This window comes from Dermacentor variabilis, chromosome 6 (genome assembly GCF_050947875.1).
Source record: "Dermacentor variabilis isolate Ectoservices chromosome 6, ASM5094787v1, whole genome shotgun sequence".
In the NCBI taxonomy this organism is placed as follows: domain Eukaryota; kingdom Metazoa; phylum Arthropoda; class Arachnida; order Ixodida; family Ixodidae; genus Dermacentor; species Dermacentor variabilis.
The window spans coordinates 151,177,255-151,198,142 of NC_134573.1; the positions used below are offsets into that span (position 1 = coordinate 151,177,255).

The following is a 20,888-nucleotide window of genomic DNA, read 5'->3' on the forward strand; positions in this document are numbered from 1 at the left end:
GAATATTTGATTTTCCCCCTTATTTACCCTATATCACGGGTGTATGGTTTCGAGGACATGCCAGCGTGGCGGCGAGCCGTCATTCGAGGAAATGACGAAGGAAAAGTTAAACGCAAGTGGCGTTCTCCAGTCGCAACTCGTTCGACGAGCATACAGATCAGCTGACTACGAACTAAATCTCTTTCCTGGTTCCTAGATCAGTCTAAACAAAGAAGGTTGAACTAACGAAGCAACAACGATGCGCGTGACCGTTGAATAGACGGTCACAACTGAACGCATCTCGAGTTAATCGCGCGGGCACCGAATCGATGAAAAAACTGGCCTTCACACCCGAGGAGATGCCGGTAACTACCGCCATCCATATGGAGTGAAAAAGGCAGCGAAATGTTGACCGCCGAATAGCTTTCACGGCTCAAGATTGATTTGGCGGCACTTTGGGAATGTGTGTGAGGAGTGGTGGCCTGGGCCACCACTCGGGCCCCTTAGTTCCCTTCTTCTCGTTTATTGCTATTAACTATTGATAATCATGCAACACGTAAGCTTCGCGAGTAACGTTTGCTTAGCAACTGCATCAAACGCAGCCTAAAACTCTGTTCTGACGGCTCGTACCGGCCGAATTTAATTTGCAGCAGCAAGCTTCTACTCCATCCTGCAAGTTTTTTCTGAACATGCTAATGTGCGAGAGAATAGCCGACCAGATTGAAGACCACGACAAAGGTAAATGCGCAACCGGAAGTCGCTAGTAGAGGCCGGCTTTGCCCAATTCATCCCTATAGGAATAACTCCTGCAGAAAACAAATATTACTTTCATCGTATTGTATTATGAAACAATAGACCTGGTACGCTGGTGAAACTGATAGCCTACAATGATTTATTGTATTATGAAATAGACCTTATGCACTGATAAAACCGATAGCCGGTATCGCTCCATGAAACAATAGGCCTGAGCGACTGATAGCACGTACCGGTCTATTAGCTTACAAACGTATTCGTTTAAATAGGAGCACTGTCTGCCAAACGGTTCGATCTACAAAGGTGCATTAATGGCCAACTTTGAAGCGAAGCTTTCTAGGCGAACCATCCCAGACTTTGCTGATCGTGGTGGCTGCTGCTATCTCGCCAAATCGATCACACACGTACGGGCACCAGTATAACAAATGGTGGCCCATATGCAGCCCCATCTCTGCTATAGCCCTATATATGAGCTGGCGGCCAGCTCTGTTGTCTACGAAGTTACGTAGTGAAACAACAAGCAAAACCTTTTATCCTCAGTGCAAGAAATATGCAGCTTAGAAAGCACATTTCCAAGCCTTCTGTGCCTTCATTCTCGATGTTTGGTGCGTCTGCTTGGTCGGCTTGCTGCTGAGCTATGAGGTACTACCAGTACACGTTTATATCAGGATCACAAGTGACTAAGCGGCATGGCTGCCGTGCTGCTCAGTCACTCATGATCATGCTTAGTCAATCCGCGCTTGCGCAGTGTGTTTCCTTCTTCGTCCCTTGTCGCTTGAGCGGTTTACATTATGCATTGAAATAGTCACTCCTCCCTTACACCTCACCTTACGCGCAGCAGGCGTATACGTGTGAAAGAAAATAATATAAAGATAAAAATTCATCAACCCTTCCACTCTGTGAAGAAGGACGAGCAACGAAGTTGTGGCGTGTTTTACCTCAATCGACGGATCTGTGTATATATAGGCGTTTTATTGTTATTATTATTATTATTATTATTATTATTATTATTATTATTATTATTATTATTATTATTATTATTATTATTATTATTAATTGTATTGAAGGATACACACAACGAATACATCTTATGACTGTGATTTATTCTTTTACGAAGTAGTGTCGTGTGCAATTACCGCAGCCTATGGCAGACGGGAATTCGACAACATTCACAACTTCACCGTGAAGTACGTAATTGCAAAAAGTAGATCAAACTCGGCGTAATATTAAAGTCGTCTTAGCGTGTGATTGCCATACAGTTTGTTTCGGGATAGCTTCGATAAAACAACAGTTACCGCCGTTTTTCTGTACCCATACTCCCTCCGTAGACGGCCATGTATTGACAGCAGACGGGAATTCTGTAACGTTTACAGCTTGACTGGGGATTAACTAATGGTGACAAGTAAATGAAACTCGCCGTAATGACAGAGTCGTCTTGGCGGTCAACTTCAGGATGTTTTTCCCAAGACATCTTCGTTAGATTGAGAGCTACAGAGCGTTCGCGAGTAACTGGAGACGAAAATCTTTGTGTCGACGCGACGCGTAGACAGACGGGCATCGACTACCACCGGAGCGTAGCTACACACAGCTTCACAGTAAAAAGATAAAGATATCTGATCCGTGCCGGCTGGCGCGTCATGATTGGTGTTTTTTGTCGAAGTAGCGCAGCCTTACCAGCGCCTCGTTTGCCGACAGCGTTGGAAACAACGCGCGATGCCCCAACGAAAGATCGTGCTGTGATGATTGCGCTGTGATAACCGCAGCTGATTTGCGAATTTCTTTCCAGCTTTAGTCCAACGCGTCCTGAGCAGTGGCGCGTAATCTAATGCCGGTGCGCCAGTGCCAGACGCGGCTGGCATTTCTGGCCGTGCTTTTGCGCGTTATTGTGAGCAATTGTGAAGCACTATACTCAGAACCCATAAGCACGCCGTAATATTAATGCCGATACAAGCTTGTGCAACGATGCACCATGCAAATCACCGCACAGGCACACCAAACACATGTATCGGCTCCGTGAGCCGCTAGACGAAGTGACAAGCAAGCACCCTGTCGGAGCTTCGGCGACAAATCTTAATTTCCCAGGGGCGATAGAGCAAGCTACGCCGTTCAGTTGCACGCCCAGAAAGAATGGAGACGGCTGAGCGTCACAAAAGCCCTCGCACGAGGTCTGGAATAAAAAACGTGCCATATACGGAACGGCAGGGGCAGGCAGTGCACAACTGATTCGTAGATGAACAGCTTTCTGACGCAATAACGAATTCAAGTTCATTCGAACTTACCGTGCAATCCTTTGTCAGGAGCCGGAGAATGCACAAGGCTGCACGGTTGGACCTTGCGTCAGCGAAAAACACGGGAAACGATGAAACCCGGGACGAAGGCGCCGCTGCTGGCACATCCGAAAACACCACAGAAACTAGGCCTGCGTGCGCCTGGCCGTGTTCTTTCGCGCAGCGTCGTCGCCGCGCAAATTCCGAGCAAAAAGTTAGTTCGCTTGAAGTTTTAATGCTGCATTAGTGAAACAGATATCGGATGGGCTTCCTCGCAATCGCAGACAATAACGGTACTCCCCACATCAGCCACACTGAACATAACTACTTATCATACCCCCAAATAAGATTCTATTGTGAAACGGGTTCGGAGCCGTTGAAGCCAGCTATATACAGGACATGGCAGGTACGACGTTCGTGCGGCTGGTGTCATGTAGGATGTTCTTGCAATTTTACAGGTTTTTTTTAACAGTGTACGCCCATTATTATATAGCCTGAACATATGTGACGTCTCATTTGGGTTAATGTCTCAGGTTAGCGTCGAAAAGTCACGTAATGTTCAGGCGCATTGTAGTGCGAAAATAGTGACTCTACTCCACGGGACAAGTCTCTTGCGTGCCATTCACGAACGCATTCAATGTATCTTTCCGCAGGCCCCTTGCGACATCGCGAAACTAAAGTATACCACCCCTTCGCTGTCATTTCCTTTACGACTACATTCGCGATCCATCATTGCAATGCAGCGCTGGGTTTCGTTTCATGTCTCCACATGTTTCTGTTCCTTCGTGTGCTATATATATATATATATACCTATAAACTAACAACAAACCAGACCACCTTGTTCTCTCTCTCTTTCGCAATCTTCCAAAAGCTATAAGGCCTCGTTTTGTCAAGGTTTTAAAAAGTTGCAGTTTCTCCCACACTGCGGAGCAATGACTGAAATATATAGCAGTTTATTATACCTAGTATTACACAGTGTTGCGCATAGTATCAATTACACAGAATTTTCGCAGTGACGGGTGTACCTCCAGAACCAGGGTCTTTCCTTGGTCCACTTGGTGCTGCCTACTTTTACCATATTGCGGATTTTTCATTGTCTTGTGTGCCGTATCGCCTATCGCGACCGCTGCTTTCTGACGCAGTACTGTTATCAGCATTCGCATTTCGCCAATATCTCGGCAGAGAAGTCCTTTTATTCTCGAGTATTGAATATCATCGCTGCTTTTAGTAGAAGAAATGTTTTCATCGCAAAGTGGCTTCGACAGTGTTGGTGTTGAGCTTGTGGGCGCTAATATATTACACGCGTGTGCGATATTTGATTGTTTGAACGAGGCGCGCGGGCGCCATCGTTTCCACCTCTGGGAACTGGTGAATCGTTGTGGCCACGGATTACGCCAAGCGCTATGCCATCACCCGAGCGCTTCCTACAAACTGCGCCACAGATGTCGCCGATTTTCTTCTACGCGACATGATTTTATTACGTGGAGCTCTGCGACTTCTCACAGACCGTGGCCGGACATTCCTATCAAAAGTTATCGCGGACATCCTGCAGTCCTGTGCCACGAGGCACAAGCTATGCAGGTCATACCATCCGCAAACAAATGGTCTCACGGAGCGTCTCAATTGCACTTCACAGACATGCTCGCTACATATGTCTCTTCAGACCACACTGACTGGGACCTCGCTCTACCTTTTGTCACATTTGCTTATTATTCCTCGCGCCACGACACCGCGGTTATTCCCTATCTTTCCTTCTGTTCGGCCGAGAATCAGCACTGCCCCTCGGCACAACCCTCCCTGTTCACGCGGCACCGACCAGTGAATATGCACTTGACGCCATCGCCCGCTGTGCCCACGCAAGGGAAACCGCCTTCTGAAATCCCAAGAGAGTCGAAGGCGTTTGTACAACCGGCGACACCGAGACACGCACTTCCCGCCTGGTTCTTTGGTGCTTCTATGGTCTCCGTCGCGTCAGGTATTGGCCTGTCAGAAAAACTGCGGTCTCGTTACACAGGCCCGTACCGAGTGCTTCGAGCCGTGACTCCCGTCGCCTACCAGATCGCCCTTGACGCCCCATCTTCTTCCCACTCCAGTCATATCGTGCACGTCACACGACTGAAGCAGTATCCCCCTCCCAGTGATGACATTTAGACGCTCCGGGACGTCGCTTCTCCCACCGGGGGGATTATGCTACACGCGTGTGGCATTTGATTGTTTGAACGAGGCGCGTGGGCGCCATCACTCGAGAAAAGTGGATGAAGAGCGAACTGGGCTCGCGCTGTGAATGTAACCGGTCAGCGCTGTAACCGCTGTTGTAAATATAACCTGTAAATAGTTGCTCGTCCTACTGACTCGTCCTTAGCGTAACAATGTGGTTGCTCTTGTTGCTGCGTTTGTACTTGGGTGCACGTATAGCTCTTTTCTTTTAGTAACGGATACCATTAGCGGAAACTAAAAACTTCAGTTTAGTGAAATGATTGCTGACTTGAAGGACCATGCACAAACTAACAGTTTAAACCAGACTAATACAACGCATCTGTTGATCACTTACTTGTCGCTGCCACTCTTCTCGATGCAAAACTGTTTTGTAGTTTTCTGTGCCGCAAGCGTACGCGCCGTACTTTCAAGCTACTTTTCCGACCAGCCAATTGTGATTCGTTGGCTAGGATTTGTACAGTTATCGTATGGAATGTTGTACTTGACACAATACAGGCACGGTGTATTCAACCTAACCCACGTCGTCACCCCATCACAATCACTTTCTATTAAGCACGTGCAGCGACCTATGCTCCTTAATCGTGGGAGGTCAACCTGTACCACAAGTGCCCCTGGTACCTAGCGCCTACTCACGCGGTACTTTTTAAAATCTCGAGCACTATCTTTGCACCGCGGAAAAATTACAACCTCAGCAGCTACCATCACTGGAAGAAATTACTTAGTTATTTTCAAATAGGCTCTACAATTTATTCTTTACAAATGTTGCATTAGAAACGATTCTTTAAAGGCTTTTTAATTAGTTATTGTTAATTAATTACCTATTCTCATGGTAAAAGATACCCGGAGTTGCTCAAGAGGGCAGTGATACATGCTAAGTTGGTTGCAATTTTGTAACGCACATGTGCATTGTTTAAAGCTTGGCACGAGTTAGCCGGAACAGTGTGCAGATAGCAAATCAGCATAGAAGACGTCCTCATGGCAGGATTGATTTGTGCGTATATTTCTGGCAATGAATTTTCCATGTTCGAACTGGTTCAGGTAGATTTTCGTTGTCGTTGAGCCTCTACACTAACGGCCTACATCTACGAGTCAAATGTAGCAGCACAATCCCTATAACAAAGTTCGAACACTGCTGAAATTTCATTGCTCAATGCACGTTTTGCTTATTTGTTGTTGTTCTTTCCTTCTTCTTCTGTTCCGCGCAGACATCCTTGAGTTCGACAACACCTACAGCTGGCTGAACGGCAAAACGTTGGCTTACGTAGGGAACGTCCTAGCACCGGAGGGTATTTCCTGATTAGTCGTCACGGAAGCAATTAACATGTGCGATTACATAATAAAGGGCGTCGACATAGCGCCGACATGTTACCTCCTTCCATCCTTTCTAGACACGGGAAGAATGGATGTTGACTACCACGCGATGTCTATAGCCAAATATCGCGCATCCTTTTTTTTTTTTTCAAGTGAAAGTGATTAGCTACAGGAGAATGAGCCCGACAGTTCTCTGTCGAGGGCACTGCGCAAGCCCTTCCTGCAATTTTAGTTTTACCAAGCGCACACTTTTTGCGTGTGCCGCGTGATCGTGAAAATTTAGTAGGTGCAGAAATTGAGAATTAAATTGTGGAGTTTTAAGCGCCAGAAACCCGATCTCATTATCAGGTATGCCGTGAAGTGGGGTTCCGGATTAATTTCGACCACCTGGGGTTCTTTAACGTGCACCCAATGCACGATACGCATACGTTTTTGCATTTGTGCCCCACCAAAATGCGGCCACCGTGGTCGGGATTTGTTCCCACGGCCTTGTGCTTAGCAGTGCAACGCCAAAGCCACAGACCAGCCACGGTGGGTCCTTTAGGAGAATTCAACTTATTGGTCTGCAGATTTTCGTTTGCACGTTGCTCATATGAAAAACGAGCTTGTCAACGCTACTTTGCTATTCGGCTATGCGCCTGGATACTCTGATTTATATGCCACCAGAGGACACATTTTTCTGACTGAAGAGGCTCCAAAGGGTACGACACAGGAACCTACGCAGCAGCCGCAAACTGCCTGGTGAGAAGCAAATGACTTTTCGCATGGAAAGCAACTGCCCAATCCAATTCACGCTAGCACAGAGAAGGGCCGGTTCTTTTACTGTTGCGTTCTTCGGCTGGTGATACTACTCTCGCGCGACTCGCTCTCAAAGGTTCTAATTATCCACTTCGTGTACAGAGCAGGTCGTCAAAGTCGCGGGCTGTTTCTCTATGTGCACAGAAGCTGCAGCAATTCACCGAAGGCCGCAGCTTGAACATTCAAGATTCGGGCTTCGATAAAGAAGTCCCCACCGAGTAGCGGCAACCTGAAAAAAACGGAAAGTTGTATAGCGCAAAGCGCAGCCACTGGACCTTTTCAAAGAACTGAGGTAATTGCTACGCACAACATCAACGAGCTTCTACTAGGGGCAAGTTTGGGAACACAACAACGGAAATTGGGAGGATAACCAAAGTTGGGCGAATCGGTTTCTTCCATTTGCGAACTTCAATTGCGACGCCCCCCGCCCCCCTCTCCTTCACCGAACTCCACTTCACCACTTGGCAACGCCATCTCCACAAAACTAACCCGGAATAAAGTCGTTTGTTCTGGCTTCTTTTCTATTGCTTTTTTTTTTTTTTTTTGCTGATGGCGGAGGTAAGTGGTAAGTGATGGTTAGTCCTATAATGAAATCTTCGTCTTTCTCAACAAGGTTACAGGGACGTTTCACTTCGTGAACGCAGGTTACGCGCAAGTGTATACGGGCTATTCCCTTGCTCAGCATTGCACGTAGAATGTCTTATAAATGATTTGATTGTGTGTAAGCGTGGCCGTCTTTTTCAACGCTTACTTTTTATTTTGTATGTTTTATGTTCGTTTTTCGTTTCTTCATAAAGTTTAAGGTAGCATTAGAAAAGATGGTGACGCACTGTAATGAAATGCAGAGAAAGAGGGAGAGAGAGAAAACAAGAACAGGAAAGGCAGGGAGGTCAACCAGAACGAGACGCAGAATCTTTATTAGTGTGGGGAATAGTATATTACCAAATCGGCTTGAAATAATTAAATGCAGAATCTTTATTATTTCAAGCCAAATTAGTAATATAGTATTCCCCACAATTCATTTTCCCCTTTTTCTCATTCTTTCCCTTCTGGAACCTCTCGCGCACACCAGACGCGTGCCTTTTTCCGGGGCTTCAGCTAATGCAGCTTGTTCAGCCAGCGCTCGGCGATCACATCGGGGTCGGTCGACTGGCCCTCGGCCTGCCGCCACTTGCGTTGCTGTTCCCTCTTTCTCGCTCGACGATCGGCCTCTCGACGACGAGACGAACCTGGTACGTTCACAGCGCACACAAAACTCGCATCAACTGCCGGACGCGGTCGACACAGCGCGCCTCCACCTAGCCTCCCCCTCCGCGACGCTTCGCTCAACGCCACAGACTTTCCTCTAGGTGGCGTTGCTTTGCCTCCTCCCATGCAAACGCTGCTGGAAATGAAGCTGCGCAATGAGCTGCGAAATCTCAGCCTTCACAGCCACACCGGCTGCGGTAACTCAGTCTCTATGGCGTTGAGCTGCTAGGCTTAACGTTGCGGTGTCGATCCCAGCCAGGGCGGCCGCGTTTCCGTGGGGGCGAAATGGAAAAAAGCGCTTGCGCGCTTAAATTTAGGTGCCCGTTGAACAAACCCAGGTGGTCAATCCGGAGTCGCCCGCTACGGTGCGACTCACATCAGATCCTGGTTCTGGTACGTAAAATAACGGAACTCATTTCTTTTAGCTTCCGCACACAAATATGTTAGCCTAGAAAGATGCAGGTATCGCAGTAAAGTTTTTGAGAAATGCATATATGTCACGTTCACATGCCTGCAAGACAAAGAACTGCTCTCCTGAGACAACGGTTGAGCGGAAGGGAATTAACCTATCGTTGCGTTTCGGAGAAAGTCTAAATCTGAAGGACTGCTTCAGGCGAGATTGAAATTTAGGGTCTCAAAGTGTTCACAGAAATTATCGAGAGCCAGCAACTTTCAGAAATAATCAAACATTGGCTTTATAAATTCGTAATTCCTGACTGCAGCTGTATATCCCGATTCTGTAAACTCTCACAAATGAAAACGTATAAAGCGACCGAATGTAATGCATTAGTTCGCAGCTAGTGTGAAATTATTACAATGGTTGCGTTAACCGAGCAAACTGTCATTAACAGAATAATAGCATAATTCAAAAAGAATAATATACCGTCGCAGTCGTATTTAGTTCGCAGCTAGTGTGAAATTATTACAATGGTTGCGTTAACCTAGCAAACTGTCATTAACAGAATAATAGCATAGTTCAAAAAGAATAATATACCGTCGTAGTCGTATTTACACATTGATTACAGCTCGCAGCGTTTTGGTATTTAGGTTTATTGCGGTGCTGAAGTTCTAAATGCAATTTTTTTAGATTCCCAATTTCATGGGTGAACTTTCACAAAAGTAATGCAGAACTAAATCAACACTTTCTCCCACATTCGGGTGATAGCAAATTTCTCTTTTAAGAGCAGTAAACGCCATAAAACCTACTTCCGTGAATGTTGCACAAAACAATCTTGTCTTTCTTTTTTTTACAATATAGTAAGTTGGTAGGTTGTCTCTTCCACTGTCCCCATCTTTCCTTATTTGCGGTCGCTAACGATATGCAGCAAACACCAACTAGGCCAAATTGAAGTTCTTCTGCAGGTGAAAGCCGATCAGTAGGTCCCGGCTCGACATTTCACAAAGCTGGAACCGTTTGCACTATAAAGAACACAAACAACAACAAACAACAAGAAAAATTGTATTTGTTCCTCATTACATGCGTTATATAGTTATGGACCTAGTCGTAGCCGGAAGCGAGCAGTCAGGAGCCTTCCTCTGGTGTCTGCACGCAAACCACGTAGGCGATCGTCTTGTCAGTCAACCAGCTGTAGCTGTTGTCGAACTCAAGCACATCTGCAGCGAATCAAAGAAAATGAAAATTACCTATGCATTCCTCACCAAGCTGACCTGGTTTAAAAGAAATAAACAAACAAAAAAATCTACTCAGGCAATGCAATCAGGCCTACGTTTCCTTCGCTACCTTTCGAAGAGGTGGATAGATGGAATAAACTTTATCGCGACGACCATGTTCGTGTTGGCCTCCAGGAAACCAAGACTGTTAGCCCACAGCATGTCCCGACACGTCACCATAGCTTCCCACTGGTGTTCTGATGATCGCGGTACTTGTGTTGTCTATCGGGTTGTTTGCGTACCCCCATACCGTAGATTTGAGGGTGTCGGATGTGTGCGTGCAGTTTTGCAGTATCTTTCATATTTCCACAAGTACATTGCTTGTAATAGCGTTCCCTGCAGGCATGTTCCTGTCTCTAGTCTTCTCCATATTACTGTTTGTTCCACTGCTATTCTTCTGCTTGGTCCTGGGTAGCATTTCCGTTCAACCTCGTAGTACGGCAAACAAATATGTGGAGAGAACAGTAGAGAATTTAGAAACAAATAGGAAGTTTCGCCCGAAGGGTGAAGAACTGGCTGACAGCTACGGCACGGTTTATCGTTGCGCTTAAAATTTTGGGTCGTGTTCTAAGTATGCGTGGGTGTGACCATGCGCGGATGCGACATGTGCGGGTGTGCCAGAATTTTCGGCCCCCTTAAAAGCTTCAACACGCCGATGGCATCGCACAGACGCCACTGCGTTACCCGTAAAGAGCGGAACCGGTGAAATTGCATCATTTTCATGCTGTAAGCACTAACTTTTTTTTGCACTCTTAATAACCAAAATATTTAGGATAAAAGGCATGCGCTGTGAATGAAATATTTATGGCTTTTGCTTGTGCGTTGCAATTATTTTCCTGTATAAGGAATAATTCAGTCAATAATGCAGGTACGGTCTGAGCAACTTTGGCAGTCGAATAACATAGCGTATATCATGCATACGCGGCACTGGCAAGAATTTAGCATACTTATACGTGCAACGCACCATACGCATCTCAAAGCATCACTTAAAAATTATGTAAAGTGTCTCTGTCATACCATTATTGTGCATAACCATTGCGTACACTGCATATATTGAACATTTTATACACTTGACAATTAGTTTATGTTTAACCGTGCTTTTCCAGGGGTCTATGTTGTATGTTAATCAGTGAGGACTCGGACACTACTTTGAGAACATGCCGTCTTTACGATCCTTCGTTTCTTGTATATGTTATCGTCATGATGCAATTGTGCCGTGATTGTGACTCAGTGTTCCTATGGTCCCTTGTTTAAATAAACTTTTTCTGAACACGATAGCAAATTTGTAGACATGAGAAGGATATTGGTTTTATCGGCCGTGAACATTCGCTCACTAACTATAGAACTAACAATGATATCATGTGTAAGCGCGAGTAAACAAGAACGTAGAAAGAAACAGACACACAGCGCTGTGTCTGTTTCTTTCTACGTCCCCGTTCCGTAGCGCACACGTTCTCTCATGAAGTCAAACCAACCAGCCCGCCAACGTGTTTTAACTAAATTAACAAGCACGGTGTCACGCGCGCACAGGTAAACGTGAACACACCTCGCTCGATGAACGCGAAAACTCGCTGTCAGAATGCTGGAGTGAGGAATCGCGGCAGCGGCAGTGGCCGAATCGACCTTCGTGCATGTCTCGCTTCAAGGAGAGCGAAACGTCGAAAGCACAGCGCATGCGAAGCTACCGGCACTGTGCAAACATCGCAGATCGCTTTCGATACGGCGCCCACCCGGCCGCGCCGTAAAGAGCAGCAGCCGGAGAACGCCCCCTCCCCCGCGCGCTTCCAGCCCCACTTTCTCCCCGCACACGCGATATTGAGCCGCGTTCGCCGGCTCCCCTTCGCACGCATTCATTCGCGCATGCAGCATACGGCGCGCGGCGACGATTTTATCGGCCTTGGACTTTATACGTAACCTCAAGGCGATGCCGACGGCAGAAATGCGCCTGGAGTGTCCATATAATAGCTATCGCTAAAATATGTGGCTGAAAAGAAGAAAACACTAGAGAGTATATGTATACATGTCCACTAAAGATTGCTGACTTAATATGTCTCTCCAGTGAACTTCTAGCTTTTTGGGTAAATAAAAGTTGGGACGAAGCACACCAGATTTTCAATCCCGCAAATTCTACGACGCACACCGTATAAAAAATACGCTGAAATGGGCAGGAGGGAGAGGGGGTGTTTTCGAAACGGACGGTGCTCCTTAGGGAGTCGTCTCGCATCCCGAATGGTTCCGCAATCGGAAATTGAGCGTAGATACACGAAAACCTTATACTCGGCTATTTCGATGCGTTTTGAACCGAGCTGCTGCTTTATTTTTCACGTCATGCCACATATCCACGCTCATGCAGCTAAACTGTTTCTCGAGTGCACCAAAAATTTCGAGATCGGACGATTATAATTCTTAATTATTTAAATTAAATTATGGGGTTTTACGTGCCAAAACCACTTTCTGATTATGAGGCACGCCGTAGTGGGGGACTCCCGAAATATGGACCACCGGGAGTTCATTACCGTGCGCCTAAATCTAAGTGCACGGGTGTTTTCGCCCCCATCGAAATGCGGCCGCTGTGGCCGGGATTCAATCCCGCGTCCTCGTGCTTAGCAGCCCAACACCACAGCCACTAAGCAACCAGGGGGGGTGGCACAGTAGAGTTTCTTGAAGATTGTGAAGTTCGGTTTTATACAATGACGTCACTGTTAGCTGGTGCCGGAAGGTCAAGGAGGTGTCGCCACCTGCCTTTAGCTTTTGCGTCCATTCTGGTTTACCAAGGCGCCTCTCCCAGTAAGTGCGTTACTTTTTTTTCTTTTTCAAGTGTCTCTTTTAGGGTAAGTGCAGCTGCAGTTCGTCACAGCTTCGACATCGAGAGCGACCTGTGGGAATGCGACCGCAGAACGCAAGCCGCTGCTGTCGGCACGGCATCGCAAACAACGGGCGAGTTCCGTTCTGGGGCCAGAAGAGAGATACGGTGGCTTCCCGAGTCGGATGCGCGGCGTGCGCTATATATGGATAGCGCAATTAGCCTATAACGCCTGCCAGCTGCACCGGCGCAGATACGCGTTCAGAAAAGACCGCGACGGAAGCGCGATAAGCCACATGCGACGCAAGGGAGAGTAACCCTTACCTCGAAGAGCGCGAAGTTCAGGCAGTTACGGGTGCGGGGCGACAACTAAGAGAACAAAGGGTAGCAAATGCAGGGAGGTTGACCAGAGCAGGCGTTCAGTTAGCGACGCTGCATTGAGGGACAGGGATAAGCTAGAAGAAGGGATGGAGCAAATAGACGATGGTCTCTTAATCTTTTTCTTTTTTAACAATGTATGTGCTAAGGAAAGGGAAACGCTGCCGAGGTCGGCCGACTATAGGTGGCGTCAATTTGCTGACGTCACTAAACATTGTTTGCGCGCTTTGGGGCTTATCTGGTCCCCCAAAAATTGTCGATCGTCAGCTGCCCTGTTCACGTTTCCTTTCTTGAAAACGCTGTGCTCGCTACTTTCTCGTCAAGAATGCTCTGTCACACTGATAACGCGCATGTCATTCGTGACCTGGAAGTGCTGAGCGCGCAGAGTTAAAGAAATGAATTGCGGGCTAGATGACCGATCGATGTTGTGGGACAAGATAAGCCCCAAGGAGTGCAGACTTTAGGATTTTAGGATGGTGACCGTTGAAGCGAAATGAGAATAATTAAAGATCGCACGGATAGACTCGTTTTGCAGTTGGCATAAATTAGGCTGAGGATGATGAAGACGACGAAGTGAAGGATTTGCTTATTACTTGACTGACTTGTTCGTTGGCGAATCTATTGATTGATTGTCATCGTCGCCGATATTTAATTTTTTTCGTCCTTCCTCGCTTATTATCAAGCCTCTGCGCAATGTAAGATCCGTTCATTCGCAATGACAAAGCTGTGGTCAATTAATCTATAGTTGGTGGCAAGTTGACATCATATAAAAACGAAATGGTCAGTGTGCCGCCGTACGACCCAATGATTGTGTGTGCCAGTCAATATCATTGGCTCATTTCCACGACGTCACAGTGGAGACGAACTTAATAAATAATTGGCGCCATTTCGGAAACTATAGCTTCGAAAGCGGAGGCACAGCGTTGTTTTGTGGCCGGATCCTGCACTTTACGCCTAGGTTGTCACCGGCTACAGACTAACTGCGTACTATTTTTATGTGAACCTTTAATATTGTCCCTTGAGTGCTCATCTCTCCCTTCTATCTCTTCCCCTTCCCCCAACGTAGGGTAGCCAACCGGATTCCTGACTGGTTAACATCCTTCCCTTCCTTCTCTCCCTCTATCTCCCTCTCTCTATCATCTCTCTCTCTCTCTCTCTCTCTTGAGTGTTCATTTGCAAACTGGAAATTTTTTCGTGCGTGTGACCTCTGAGGCGTTCCAAGAAAACCTGTGAAGGTCCCGTACATGTTCCCGGTGCGTCGCAGTGCCAGCTTCCCTCCTGCGGCATGTAGTTAGAGGCGTCGAGGCGTCGCAGGGGCAGCAGGCGCTCCCCACTGCGCATGCGCAAGCCGAAGGCCACGTCTCCCGCAGCCACCTGGAATCGCCAACTGAGCCGCAAGCCGGCCCTGTCCACGTCCACCGGCAGCTCCCAGCGCTCGCGGCGGGCGATGGTGCGTTTCTGGGCGCCCATTTCGTCGAACACGGAAGGGGTCGAACACGTGACACCTTCTTCGAACCGGCCGCCAAAGTTCACCTGCATGTGAATTGGCGAAATGTTGTCGCATGGCAGCGCTCTGTCTTAGTTATAACACGAGTGAGTACAGATGTGTTCCACGGGAGCATTGCCGTAGCAGAACCCCCCTCCCGTTGTGCGAGTTGCTTACAAGCATTTTTATACTATATTTGTGCTTAGTGCCAAAAGAAAACACAAATAAAAAGCTGCATAGCAATTCTTTATCGAAAGAGAACACTGTCATCCACCTGAGAGCGGCACAATATACACAGGAGCAGCTCGAGCTATTCTGAGGTTGTGTTGTTATTGTTGATGATAATAAACATGTTGAAGATGATGGCGACGATGTGGTCGTGGTGGTGTTCTTCCCTTCTTAGTGACTCTAGCAGTATTACATAAATAAATGTTATGAGTAAAAACCTGATGACGAAGCTGAATGACGTCACCGCTTACAAAACCCTAGTTAGACCAATTATTGAATATGCTAAAATTGTTTGGGACCCACACATCCATAATTAACTGTTCTAAACTTGACTGAATACAGAGGCTAGCTGTCAGGTTTATATTTAATAAATATCGCCGCATCCATTCTCCAATGGAGTTATATCAATTAGCTTATCTAGTGCCACTTGAGCTCAGAAAGTGGTTTTGGCACGTAAAACCCCATAATTTTTTATGCGAAGCATATTACTAGGGCTCAACCCAGCTCCTCAGGCGCGGCGGTGTCGCCTTCAATACCACGTGACACCGTGACGTCACGACAGAGGAGAAACGGGGCTCCAACTCGCGCCGTCGCTCGCGGCGTCGCGGCGGTATATAAGCAGCTGCGCTTGCCTCTGCTAGACACTCACGAGGTGAGATGCCTCCTGGAGAAAGAGCTGCTCGTTGGAATGAGAAGCGAAGGTTGCGGCGTGCTACAGAGACTGCTTCTAGGTGGCTTTGCTACGGCGCAGCGACTACGCGCCCCGCATCGGACGCGGTGAGCGTCGAGCAACGCAGCGTTCGGCGCGACAACGAAATGTGCGCCTGAGCAAGCGCCCCACGCCTGAGCCGACGCCGACGACACCGGCTTTTCTGCGACACGAGCTCCTTAACGCTGTCGCGTTAAAATAAAGGCTAGTATGCTTCGCATCCTGGGCTTAACCTTAGCTAAGCCACAGCCATTTTTATGCGAAGCATATTACTAGAGCTCAACCCAGCTCCTCAGGCGCGGCGGTGTCGCCTTCAATGACCTTTGACCCCATGCCATACCACGTGGCACCGTGACGTCACGACAGAGGAGAAACGGGGCTCCAACTCGCGCCGTCGCTCGCGGCGTCGCCTTCAAGGCTGACCACGTGACACCGTGACGTCACGACAGACGAGAAACGGGGCTCCAACTCGCGCCGTCGCTCGCGGCGTCGCGGCGGTATATAAGCAGCTGCGCTTGTTTCTAGGTGGCTTTGGCTCAACTCTTGCAAGATGGGCTGGGTGGGAATCGAACCAGGGTCTCCGGAGTGTGAGACGGAGACGCTACCACTGAGCCACGAGTACGATGCTTCAAAGCGGTACAAAAGCGCCTCTAGTGAATGCGGTGTTGCCTTAGAAACGAGCTGTTTCTAAGGCTCAGGCGTGCGTCGCTTGCTCAGGCGCACATTTCGTTGCCGCGCCGAACGCTGCGTTGCTCGACGCTCACCGCGTCCAATGCGGGGTGCCTAGTCGCTGCGCCGTAGCCCATTGTCTTACACCCCTTGGCGGGTCGACGGGAACGCTGTCACGTTCCACTCTTGAAGGCGAAGCAGAGTAATGCATGAGTTGTTTCTTCGTCTAGCCGAACCAAATATAGCCAAGCAACAGCAGTTCACCAGGCTAAACAGTGGTTCAACAACTAAAATAAAGGCTAGTATGCTTCGCATCCTGGGCTTAACCTTAGCTAAGCCACAGCCATTTTTTTTTTTTGAGCTCAGAACTAAATACAACAGATTAAAAATCCTCTTCGAAGTTATTCACAATCAAGTAGATATTCAACCAGATTATATTGAGCTTCCTATGAACGCGTGAACGAGGCATCGTCATAGTATGTACATTCCTCCTCCACTCGCCCGCAATGATTGCTTCAAGTTCAGTTTCTTTCCTAGGGCGATAAGAGAATGAAATTTGTTATTCGACTCTCTTGTAACTTCTATGTCCTTAACTGCGTTTTTGGAAAGTGTTAAAAGCAAAATTTTTTTGCAATACCACGTAGTGAATTGCCCAATATGTATGCATTTACTTTTACATGTGTGTCTCTTATTGTGTCTATGACGACACGATGACAAATTGTGAATGGTTTCTTTATTACCTTCCCATGTATGCTGTATATGATACGTATTTTCCATTCTAAGACAAGCTTTGGGAGTCAAAGCTTGTAACTCGGTCGCTATCTATGTTTCTTTTTGTTGTTTTTATTCTCCACTCCTGTAATAGCCCTAAGAGGGCTGACAGAGTGAATGACAATGAATGAATGAATGAATGAATGAATGAATGAATGAATGAATGAATGAATGAATGAATGAATGAATATTAGCAAAATTATGTCTCTAAAACCACTGCCCTGCATAGCTGGCTATGATCGTCTGCGAAGGGTCACCGCTCTCCAGCGAGATCGGTGGCACTAAGCAATGGCGTGCTTCCTCTGAGCCGCAGTGAAACCAAGCGCCCCATGCCGAGGTGGTGCCTTCTATGATTGGATTTCATGGAACTTCCTCCATCCTGTGGATTTCCACGAACTGCTTTGCCGCTTTTTGCTGAGAGAAATTACAGGCTAAAATGGCTTACGTAAGACAAGATTTGATTTTCGAATCCATGGCCACAGAATACAGGTTCGTGGAAATCTAGGAGGTGTTACGTTTCGCCTACGACACGCGGTTTAGCCGGCGCGACTGCAACAAAGCGGCAGACATTTTGGCCCGTTCGGCGTCGCCGCTACGCTCCCCGCCAAGCGCGTCCAGGCATGTTCCGATGCCACGTGTCTTCATGTGCGTGTGTGAGTGTATGTGCCATTGTGCCCGACCGGAGGCGCTACGAGAGTAGAAGTCACCTTCTCCTCCCAGCCATTGTGCCCGACCGAAGGCGCTACGAGAGTAGAAGTCTCCTTCTCCTCCCAGCCATTGTGCCCGACCGAAGGCGCTACGAGAGTAGGAGTTACCTTCTCCTCCCAGTCTTTGTGCCCGACCAGCGGCGCTACGACAGTATGCGTCACCTTATCCCATTATACAATCACGTGCTCGTCTATTGAGGGGTTCCTTCTTGCCCTCAACTGCGAGAGTATAAAAACAGCTGCCCCCGGACGCCAAAAGGGGGGCTCCGATTTCTTCTGTTGAGTAAAGTGCTCTCCCGTCTCTCTACTTCGGTCAACCTGACCGCCAACTCTTTGCGATGTTAAAATAAACAAGTTGTTTTGTTGTTACCAGTCGACTCATGCTTTGCCGGGACCTTCGGATGCTTCCAGTTGTACCCCAGGCCGCCAGGCCAACGCTACCCTTGGGGCTTGCGACCCAGGTGCAACAACGGGCGTCAGCGCCGAGTTCCCAACAAATCACACCAGCGGTGCGACCACAACAACCGTTGCCATCGGTGGGATTCAAACAACTGGTGGCAGCGGTGGGATCGCGACAACGGAGGCCAGCAGCGAAGAGATGCAGTTGACTGTATGCTGAACAGCTCAACGACGATCCGGGAGCAGTGCAACGAGCCCTGTGTGATGACTGGTTGCCTGCAGCGGAACGACTGCGCTGAATTCCTGCCTGCGAGGTTTGGTGAGTGCGGGACTTTCTTCTTCTGAGCTTTGCCAGGCTTTTGTTAGTGTCAGAAACAGAGCTGGTAATTGTGGTTGTCGTTGCTGCCGGGATAGTTTGCGGCAAGACAATAGTAAGCAGTAGAGAAAGCAGCATTCAGAGCAGCCATGGATTTGAAGTCGTTGCGCAAACCGAAATTGCTGGAGCTTGCAAGAGAGTTGGGTCTGGATGTCTCAGACAAACTCAGAAAACCTGAACTGCTAAAGGCTATTCTGGAGTTAGAAGCTGAGGATGACGAGCTGTCGGAATGCCTTGAGACCATTGAAGAGAGGGAGACTGCAAAAAGACAGGAGCGCGAACTTAAAGAACAGAAAGAAAAAGAAGAGCGTGAACGTAAAGAACAGAAAGAGCGAGAGCAACAAGAGCGTGACCGTCAACACGCTTTGGAAATGAAGCGTCTTGAGGTAGAGATGGAACGCGCTCGTAATGGAAGTCAGGCACACGGTGCAGGAGAACGCGTATTGTTCAAAATGACTGACCTGATGCGGCCGTTTAAGCTTGGAGAGGACATTGGTTTGTTCCTGGTTAACTTTGAGCGAACCTGCGAGAAGCAGGGGTTCTCTCGGGAAACGTGGCCACAGCGCTTGCTCACTTTGTTACCCGGCGAGGCGGCCGACGTAGTCGCTCGCTTGGATAGAGAGGAGGCAGAGGATTTCGACAAAGTGAAATCGAGTCTGCTAAAAAAGTACAGGCTGTCAGCGGAGGCGTTCCGTCGGAAGTTTCGGGAAAATGAGAAAGGCAGAAGTGAGTCATACACAGAGTTTGCGTACAGGCTAATGTCAAACATGCAGGAGTGGCTCAAAGAAGAGAAAGCGTTTGGTGACCACGAGAAAGTTCTGCAGTGTTTCGGGCTAGAACAGTTTTATAGTCGGTTACCTGAGAACGTGCGGTACTGGGTCTTGGATAGGCCAGACGTTTGTACGGTGGCTAAAGCCGCTGAGCTAGCCGAGGAGTTTGTGACGCGTCGGGCTCGCGGAGCTAAGGACGGTCAAAAGGGTGAATTTGGCTCGAAGTTTGAGAGGCCGAAGTTCACACCCATGAGAGCAAAGGGGAACACGCGTAGTGAGGATGCGAGTGAAAGCAGTCCGACCAAACGTAAAGAGACGGCGGCAGCCGAAGCCGAACGCAGAAAGCGGTTCGAGATGAGGCAAGCGCGCGTGTGTTATACGTGCCAGAAGCCGAGTCACTTTTCGGCGCAGTGTCCGGACAGAAAGCGGGTCGAGATGAGGCAAGCGCGCGTTTGTTATACGTGCCAGAAGCCGGGTCACTTTTCGGCGCAGTGTCCGGAAACAACACCAAAAGTCGTGTTTTTTTCATTATGCAGCGCTGACGAGAACATGAAGCTTCTCGAGCCTTACATGCGAGACCTCCTCGTGAACGGGAAAGAGTGCCGAGTGCTTCGCGATTCCGCAGCTACGATGGATGTAGTTCACCCCTCTTACGTAGAACCCCATATGTTCACGGGCGAGTGCGCATGGATCAAGCAAGCCGTGGAAGCTCATAGCGTGTGTCTGCCAGTAGCAAAGGTGCTTATTGAAGGACCTTTCGGAGCGCTTGAGACGGAGGCGGCAGTGTCATCTATGCTGCCCCCCCAGTACCCGTACCTATTTTCGAACAGGTCCGATCACCTCCTGCGCGAGAAGGGGCTTTTGTTTGGTGAGGCTAGCGTTCAGGCCTTAACCAGGTCGAAGGTTCGGGAGCTCGCTGCAAAGGCGGTAGTTGCGGGGCCGACGTTATCGAACAATGAAAAAGGGTCAGAGGTGCAGCAAACTGACGAACTGAATAAAATTGAGCCTGTAGCGTTGAAGGCGCCAGATACTGGAGAGGAAATGCCCGATAAGGGAAAGTTAGAAGAGCTATCTGCAGATTTGCTCATCGCGCCTACGTCAGACGGACTTGATAGGTTGCTAAAAGTCAGCCGGTCGGCTTTGATAGCCGAGCAAAAGAAGGATGGTAGCCTAGAAAACATACGCTGCAATGTCAAGGAAGGTATCGCCAGGAAAAATGCGCGTTTTGTGGAAAGAGGTGGAGTCCTGTACCGGAAGTATCTAGACCGCAGGGGAGTGGAGTTCGATCAGCTGATCGTTCCTCAATGCTATCGTCAGGATCTGTTGCGCTTGTCGCATGGGGGTTCGT

The 20,888-nt window shown here is 48.2% G+C and overlaps 1 protein-coding gene across 3 annotated transcripts in view; it reads right to left on the reverse strand.

The window, feature by feature from the left end:
• Positions 1-10,016: 10,016 nt before the first annotated feature.
• LOC142585482 (SEC14-like protein 2) overlaps positions 10,017-20,888 on the reverse strand; it is a 93,058-nt gene continuing 82,186 nt past the window's right edge. For all 3 annotated transcript variants that reach the window (XM_075696273.1, XM_075696271.1, XM_075696272.1), the window contains 2 exons: positions 14,670-14,958; positions 10,017-10,187 (listed from right to left, as the gene is read on the reverse strand). In XM_075696273.1, the coding sequence (XP_075552388.1) occupies positions 10,096-10,187; positions 14,670-14,958 (381 nt within the window). In that variant the 3' untranslated portion in view covers positions 10,017-10,095. The remainder of the gene's footprint in view (positions 10,188-14,669; positions 14,959-20,888) is intronic.